The 9,370-nt window shown below is 39.8% G+C and overlaps 1 protein-coding gene and 1 long non-coding RNA gene across 2 annotated transcripts in view; one reads left to right on the plus strand and one right to left on the minus strand.

Annotated features, from left to right (window-relative positions):
- Window positions 1-4: 4 nt before the first annotated feature.
- LOC138352203 (uncharacterized) lies at window positions 5-385 on the minus strand. Its single transcript, XM_069304480.1, has one exon. The coding sequence runs from the start codon at window positions 383-385 to the stop codon at window positions 5-7; it is 381 nt and encodes a 126-aa protein (XP_069160581.1).
- A 4,155-nt stretch (window positions 386-4,540) lies between these two features.
- Window positions 4,541-9,370, plus strand: part of LOC138352246 (uncharacterized) — a 104,183-nt gene continuing 99,353 nt past the window's right edge. The window contains exon 1 of the long non-coding RNA XR_011222725.1: window positions 4,541-4,958. This is a non-coding gene — a long non-coding RNA (uncharacterized lncRNA). The remainder of the gene's footprint in view (window positions 4,959-9,370) is intronic.

The raw sequence follows: 9,370 nt of genomic DNA on the forward strand, positions 1-9,370 counted from the left end.
TATGTTATTGCCAAGCTACTCCACACCTTGAATCATACTTTGCTACTCCACACCGTGGGTCATACCTTGCTACTCCACACCGTGGGTCATACTTTGCTACTCCACGCCGTGGGTCATACCTTGCTACTCCACACCGTGGGTCATACCTTGCTACTCCACACCGTGTGTCATACTTTGCTACTCCACACCGTGGGTCATACTTTGCTACTCCACACCGTGTGTCATACTTTGCTACTCCACACCGTGGGTCATACCTTGCTACTCCACACCGTGTGTCATACTTTGCTACTCCACACCGTGGGTCATACTTTGCTACTCCACACCGTGGGTCATACCTTGCTACTCCACACCGTGGGTCATACCTTGCTACTCCACACCGTGTCATACCTTGCTACTCTACTTCACCGTGTGTCATACCTTGCTACTCTGCTTCACCGTGTGTTAAGCCTTGCTACTCTACACCGTGTGTCATACTTTACTGCTCCACACCGTGTATCATACCTTGCTACTCCACACCGTGTGTTATACCTTGCTACTCCACACTGTGTGCCATACCTTGCTACTCTACTACACCGTGTGTTAAGCCTTGCTACTCTACACCGTGTGTCATACTTTACTACTCCACACCGTGTATCATACCTTGCTTCTTCACACCGTGTGTTATGCCTTGCTACTCTACACCGCGTGTCATACTTTACTACTCCACACCGTGTATCATACCTTGCTTCTTCACACCGTGTGTTAAGCCTTGCTACTCTACACCGTGTGTCATACTTTACTACTCCACACCGTGTATCATACCTTGCTTCTTCACACCGTGTGTTATGCCTTGCTACTCCACACTGTGTGTCATACCTTGCTACTCCACACCAAAGTAAGCACTCTACTGGAGCTCAGAAGTGGCATATCGAACCAGGAAATATTTCCATTGATTGGTGTAACAAGCGAGGAGTTACTAAGGCTCTGAGAGAGCTGAAGGTATGAGACTTATCTCCCCGAATACATATCCCCCAATATATTGAAAGGTAATGCTGAAACCCTAAGCAAGCTACTTTCCCAAATATTTAGTGCAACACTAGAGAGACAATGGAACTATTCGACAACAACCACAACAATGACAGTTTTAAACAAAAATTGACATTATTTCATAAATATGAATCCTAGCCTTGTATTCCTAACATGTTTACTATGCTATGTGAAGATAATTTAATACAGAGTTCATCACGGGAGACTAGCGATGGACGACAAATCCGGCCATATAGAGTTATTGAGATATTCAACAGGCTGATAAATTAAACAGAAAAGATCAGGATAAATTGACAACATACATCTTGACTACAGGAGTCTAACACACTTGTCTTTCAGCGACTGATATTCAAAATGTAGAAACACCCCGAAAGAACCAAAGAAGAGACAAATTACTACTGTACTTCTAGGAATAAAGTAAGAAATTGTGAGATGCGCTAACCCATTGTGGATATATAGAACTACATATTTAATCTCGACATAAAACATTGATATCAGTAATCGTGTGATTTCCTACCATCATTCTTTTTAATACATTCATATAAGTAAATAAATTATTAATACGTTAGAGCGGGAGTGAAATTATAACAGCTGTAGATTAAAAATTGAGTAAGTGGGATAGTTGACCAGGCCGACGCCAGCAGCGCTGCCCACCACGACGCCCCGGCAGTGTTGCCAGATTGGGCTACAAATAGCGAATTGGGCTACTTTTGAGAGCCTCGCGCTCCCATTTTTTTTTATTTCGCTACTTGCTACTTTTTGGGCTAATTTAAAAGCAAGATGTACTAATTTGGGCTATTAATGTTAATACGATTGCGAGTTACATGAACGTAACTAAGCTATAAATAATTGTAATTAATAATAATTGTAAATATTAATTAATACTAAATAATATTATTTAATAAATTAGTCCCAATTCAATGCAGAGTTTTCTTCCAAGCACAGAAACTTGTAAATATAAGTACAAGATAATAGATAGATCGATAAATAAATTAATAGACAACTTTCAAATATTGCACCAATTAATGGCGAGAGGAAAAAAACTAGACAGTATACATTACATTTAAAATTAATAATGGATGAATGGTAATAAATTGGTGTATGTTTGTATGTATACCAGACAAAGTCCATTTAATGGCAGAATTTAGTCATTTTGTGTAAAAACTTTTATATCTCATATTATTATTAATTATAACAGTAATCGAAAAAAGTCATAGTTTGTATATACAAGAGATGAAACAGAGAGCCATGAGCTAGAGTGATGTGCTGAGTCCATAAGGAGGCCGAGCTTCCAGAAATACTTTCCTGTGATTGGCTGTTGCGGGTAATACCAACACTCTTTTATGAATAAAATGTTAACTAAGAAATAGGTCCTTGTGCACAACAACAAGGTTGTTGTGAAAAAGAACAACAATTTCTGTTTTGCACCTGACAGAAATCTCCATCTAACTGAATAATTTACTCGAATAAGAGGGCAGAGCAGCGTATCATTATTTGTGTGAGGCAACTCCCACTGATGACGTCACAAGTCAGGTAGCCAGCCCATGATCCTGTAACACCCGTTACATCCTGCAGTATTTAATTATCACTATATTAATGCTTATACATACTTAACCCTTCACTTTTTAGGTAGATTAAAGTTGAAACAGAATATCATAAGCAAGGATGGTGTGCTGAATAAAGATGATTTATTAAGTGGATGGAGCCTTTAGCTGATCCTTTTCTGTGATTGGCTGTTGTGTGAATGTCAACAAAAAGTTTCTACCAATGATATGCCATTTATTATGCACCCCATACCATCTGTGGGCGGAGCTTGGAACCTCCTACCCGAGCACAACAACCCACCTTATGGGTTGCTGTTTGGCTATTTATAGTGCGTTGGAAAAAACAGAGATGGCGTTAGTTGTATTTTGTAGGGTAATTTGTTATAGGTGTAATTTGATGTCAACAGATGGCGTAAGCTGTATCTTATGGCCACTGTTGACCAGCCAGTTGATAGTGTTCTCTTCTGCCGACAGATGGCATCAGCTGTGTTATTATTACTTCTGAATTCCCTTTAAACACTGATCTACAAATCCCTTGGCTTTTGATAAGGTTTTATACCATTTATGATAAGTATTAGATAACTGGAGTTCTGCAATTACTTTTATTTATCAACTATTCAGGATATCATCATATAACGTCTGGTTAGGACGTACTGCTCTCGATTGATGAAGATTAAGCACCCAAGAGGTGGCACGGGCATAAATAGCCCGTAAATACTGCTCTCGTAATATTATTCAGGGGGGTGGGGGAACTATCAAGTGAAAGCGCCAAGCCATTAGACTATATAGCACTCGGAAGGGGTCAGGATACGGATTTGGGATGGGACGGGGGAAAGGAATGGTGCCCAACCTCTTGGGCGGTCGGGGATTGAACGCGGACCTGTAGGAAACGAGACCGTTGCTCTACCGTCCAGCCCAAGTGGTTAAGCGTAATATTATTAAAACAACAATTTATGCATATAATAACAGCATTTCACACTAAAAATACTTGGATATATTGAAATTTGGTAGTGAATTTCAATCTAGGAATCTCCTATGACTAAACTGTACTTTTTAATCATTTTTATGTACTTACTACTTATTATTAAATTATTAAGTACTTATTATAATAATTAATGAATTATTTTATTTAATATTTAAATTAAATGATAAAATAATAGGTAATAATAAATCATTGTGTAGGGGGACAGGCAGCCAGTGTATATATACATGTTAGGCTTATACCAAGGTCCTACAAAGGTGCCACAGATGTGCCAAATTAAAGACTGGGAGCTGCCGGGGCGGCCCAAGGCCTGCTGGCGGCCCTGGCCAGGCTGAACTTCCGCGCCCTTATAATCACCATTGTTTAATAATCTTCACAGGGAGAAACAACTGTAAATATAGGAATAGTTTATTACAACACATGGTAAAGAAAACAGCTCGGAAACTAAGGAAATAAAGCCGCCGAAAAAACATTAAAGTCCACTTCAAGTATGTTTATTGAGACAATAAAAAAATACATCTCAAAGGGATAGAGTAGCTTAGGCTATTTCTACCCCTCCCCCCTACTTCAAGTCCCTCAAGGGGCGCACAAATTCAGTGAGTACAAATACACAAATCACAATACAAGAATCTCATTTAACATAGCAGGTTAAAATAGGAAGCACAGCATATAAGTGTTACAAGTGAGTTACAAGTTACAAGGGAACAAGTGAGAAGGCGGTGGAGGCTAAAACCGGAATTGCACACTGATTTTAATGCAGATATGTCGTGATTATCATAATATAAAGATGTTAAGGCACGAAAACCTTTTTATTCGTTAAATTTTATAAGGCAATTAAAAGATCCTAACTCACAGCCCCTCTGTTCAAGTCCCAAATTTTCAAAATTTGAAATTTTTCAAATTTTTGAAGTTCAAATTTTTCAAAAAGAATTGTGCTACTCATATTATAAATTCGCTACTTTTAGACCGTCAGCTCGCTACTTTCAGCAATTTAGATCTGGCATCCCTGCGCCCCGGCGTCAATGGCTCACGACGCCTGGCCGAGGGAGGGACGTCATGCGTTTAAGCCGAAATTAACAAAACCACAACGCAGGAAGATACAGCCATTGTCCCCGCGTGTTCGTAAGAAGTTGCTGAATTGGTGTGTGAAGTAAGGGACTGAACTTTGCCTCGTGTTAACACCAGTTTGGCAGCGAACGGGACTATACAGCGACGTCATCACCTGACGTCTTTCCAACCAAAATACAGGCACTTCCAGTCGTATAAATTGGACAACAGTCTTAATAGTTAAAGAGTGAGGAGGCTGGAAATAACCTCATTGAAAGTTCCCTCTGTATTTGGTCAATTGCCTCTCACAAGACTGAGTACTGAGCCTCCACCTACACCTGACATCGCTACAAAGTCAGGTAACTCATTCTTATATAAATCAGAAAGTAGATAGATCCATAGTTTTATTTTATACTGTTTAAAATAAGAATAATTAGAAGTTATCTTAAGGTTATCTTAAGATGATTTCGAGGCTTAGCGTCCCCGCGGCTCGGTCCTCGACCAGGCCTTCTTTTTGTTACACACCCCCAGGAAGCAGCCCGTAGCAGCTGTCTAACTCCCAGGTACCTATTTACTGCTAGGTAACAGGGGCATACTGTTAGCCAGGTAACTGTTAGTCACTCTTGTCAGCTCGCTGTAGTGAGAGGGAGTGTCTGGTAGTTGAAGAGGATGTCATTGAAAGGCAGCATTCCCTTGACGGATGTACAGGGTACCAATGTGAGGCATATACATCTGTGTCATCATGTCCTGACCAGAATGGATTACATCTGGTTCTCCTACTAAAATTCTTTAATTTCTACCTCTGACACCATGTGTGACACCCTCTGTGTCACCACATGTCACTCCCTCTGGCATCCCATGACACCTGGGACCCTCTGTGTCACCACATGTCACTCCCTCTGGCATCCCATGACACCTGAGACCCTCTGTGTCACCACATGTCACTCCCTCTGGCATCCCATGACACTTCTTACACTGTATTTCAGCTGACACACCTCAGGCCATTTGTCGGAGTTCCGATCGCTTTTGATTGCGGTCGAAGCTTTTTTTTATTTCATCGTCTTGCATCTTAAAAATTTGCACGGTTTTATGAATTAAAACAAATACAACACAGTGATAGAAAGACAGAGGGAGGGGGGGGGATGGTTTGAGTTTGTTTTAGTTTATTTAAGATGTAATTAATTGGAGACCTGGGGATAATTTCTAATTAAAGTATCACTGACAGATAAATCAGTAATCTACTATCAGCTCTTAACTTTGTCTCAGCATTCGCATACCTTAAGGAATAATAAATGTGTCAATAAGTAAGTTTAAACTGTACAGAAATGCAACTTAATTTAATGAGCTGAGGTCAGACACAACCATGTATCAATACACTTACATCGCATTTGGCTTGGATACCCATGTGCATGGGAAATAGGCTTACAGGTTCCGGAAGATGAGAGGAAATGTCAGCACTGTGGAGAAATGCCCAACAGATCACTGGAACATTATCTAACACAGTGCAGTTACAAAACCATTAAGATTTCAACTTAGATTCAACAGAGCAGAAGAAGTTGTTAAACACATATGACAAAATCTTACTGAACCGACCATACGAGTCATAAATACTCATACTCCGCCCAAGTAAAACAGAAACAAGCCACACTTAGTGGGCCAGCCAGAGGCCCACTGTACAGATACATTCCAGTGGAACACTTTTTAACTTTACACAATTCTCTTAATACAATACTTTGAGCAGATAATTAATACTAAACTACTCTATAATATAGGAAGATTACATAATTGTTAGTACAGGCAATATGACAAAGTATACAGGAACTGTACTTCACTACATACATATGAGTCGTATACATAAAAAAAAACAATACGGGGAGCAGGGAACTAACCGCTACACTCGCTATACCAGCCAGCGAGTGCTGATATATGTATATATATATGAATATATGTATCTGTATGACACGTACATACGAATACCCCCCCCCCCGTCTCACTCTATAGTATTTACCTATTACACTAGTACAAGTAAAGTGTTTTAAAACACTGTTAATCTATGATCACAAATGGACTACACACAATAAGATATGAGCCATAATAATATATACTATTTAACGTGTAACAGTTTTCACGACAGCAGTTGAGGTTCTACCTTGATGTTCACTAAATTGTGAGCTAGTTATGGACTAGTCTCTATTACTAGGCTATAGCAAGGAGGGACAGGAACGACGGCATGCTCCGGAGCAAGGGAGGCATCATAGGAAGGAAAAAGTGCAGTGGGAGCTCCAATAGCGAGGACAGATGGTTCTGTTACCGAGATAGGAAGATGTGCAAGAACAAGAACGGAGGGTGAGCAACCCGTCCTCTTAAAAATAACGTCACTTTTGGCTCGTATGCGCACTATGGCCAAATTTGGACGTAATTTGAAATGAAATCGACTCACAAAAGTGACGTACTGTTCCGTTTTCTGTTTGAGTCGTCCTCCTCGGCAAGCTTAGAAGAGGAACTTTCAATTAACGTTTTGAAACTTTATGAGAATTTCCTGCCCACCTAACCTATCAGAGGACCCTTAACTTAATGTTGTTGAAAAAAAAATCCCTAATTTATTTTCAATTTTTTTCATTTTCAAATTACGTCCATATTCGGCCATACGGGCAAACGGCCAAAAGCGACGTTCTTTTTAAGAGGACAGGTTGCCACAGGGAAAGGATTAATGCCATCTTCCCCACTAGGGAGGAAGAGGGAGAGAGAGACTCAAATTTTTTAGTTACTCGAGGTGACACGGTAGTCACCGCGAAACTTTTTTTTTTTTGTTATTATTATTTTCTACCACAGACGTGGCCACACATTTACAATGCTAACTAGCATATATACATTTTCTTCTGTCCTCCATGGACAGGGTGAAAGATTTGTCAAACATACAGTTCAAAAGATTTATTGAACCACAGAAGGTGATCGTAGTGCTTTTAAAATGTTAGGCTCAGCTACATACGTAAATACATAGATACACAGATTTATGAATGCATTAATGTGAATTTATAATGGTGAAATGTAATTCTGATCAGCCTTATACTTTATACACATACATACATATATATTTGTCTCTTTTACTCTGACAGGGTGAGATAGCTGACAAGAGAAACTAGTGTGCAATTAAGAACATAACCACTGAAGGTGATTAAGATGCTTTTACAAGCTCAGGTTATATAGTTACATTACATGGTTAATCTAGGGTACAAGTCCAATATATCATCAAGTGTTCCAGTACTCATATAGTAGTTACAGAGTTCAGCATACCTCAGCCCAGGAGGGCGAAAGTCAGACAATATGGGACATTCTACAATATAATGTTCAAGTGAGTGCATGTTTTCTCTTTCACAAAGTTGACACATTGTGTACTCGACATTTGGGTTTTGAGAAAGCTGCCGCGGAACTGTGAGGTCGACCCTTCCGAAGGAAGAGGCTGAGGAAGGGAGAAGATCCGAAGGGGTAACCAAAGTCAAAGCCTGCTCTAGGTAGCCGGACACAGCCGGAGCTATGGAGCCCCATTTTTGAACACAGTCCAACTCAGGTGGGCATTTCACAACCTACCCCACGAGCCCGAGAGGGAGAAATGTGGTCAGAATTAAACATGAAAGTCGAAATTAGACTTGACTGCCATATGCACCCATATCCACCATAGAGCCCAAGGGGTGGCACAAGCACACAGGCAAGCAACCTCGGAAGTAACCGGAACAGTATACGTAGGTCACCATCGAAGGGCTAAATGGCATCCTAGGAACACCAACTCTGCAGTGGCCCACTTGACCTAATGTCTAACTAGGCGGCCTAACCAGAAGAGTTGATTAATTCAGGTGGGCCACAGCGAACCACCCGCTTTATCCTGGTTTACCCGGATAAAGCTACCTGCTTTATCCTACCATTGCAGCGTGTTGCCTGTTACCAATCGTTCGTTACGGCTCGTGACCCTACAACAGCCAAGCTTTAATTATGTCTAGGGATACTACAACTGCTGTTCTCTTAGAGCGGGTCACCAGTGTAACCCCATGATTGATACAAAGCACCTAATTAAAAGTATATCTCCCTTAGGACTGAAGAAATATACGTATGCATTTTAATATATATATATATATATATATATATATATATATATATATATATATATATATATATATATATATATATATATATATATATATATATATATATATTCATATATTATTAAATATGACCGAAAAAGTAAGATTAATAATTCTAACACGAATTTTCTCAATCTTTCGTACATTACGCTTCACTGTTGGAGGTAAATCAAAAATCACTTCTCCAAAATTCATTTTTATTTCTAGTCTGACGCGACACGGGCGCGTTTCGTAAAACTTATTACATTTTCAAAGACTTCACAAATACACAACTGATTAGAACTTACGTCTCTCTGATATTATATCTACATTTGAGTGAGGTGGGAAGGATGATGTGGCATTAACACAAGACAGAACAGGGGATATTAATAGGGTATTAAAAGTATCAACACAAGACAGAACAGAAACAATGGGTATTGAATAGAAGTGTTTGTAGAAAGCCTATTGGTCCATATTTCTTGATGCTTCTATATTGGAGCGGAGTCTTGAGGTGGGTAGAATATAGTTGTGCAATAATTGGCTGTTGATTGCTGGTGTTGACTTCTTGATGTGTAGTGCCTCGCAAACGTCAAGCCGCCTGCTATCGCTGTATCTATCGATGATTTCTGTGTTGTTTACTAGGATTTCTCTGGCGA

This window comes from Procambarus clarkii, chromosome 52, assembly GCF_040958095.1.
Source record: "Procambarus clarkii isolate CNS0578487 chromosome 52, FALCON_Pclarkii_2.0, whole genome shotgun sequence".
Taxonomy (NCBI): domain Eukaryota; kingdom Metazoa; phylum Arthropoda; class Malacostraca; order Decapoda; family Cambaridae; genus Procambarus; species Procambarus clarkii.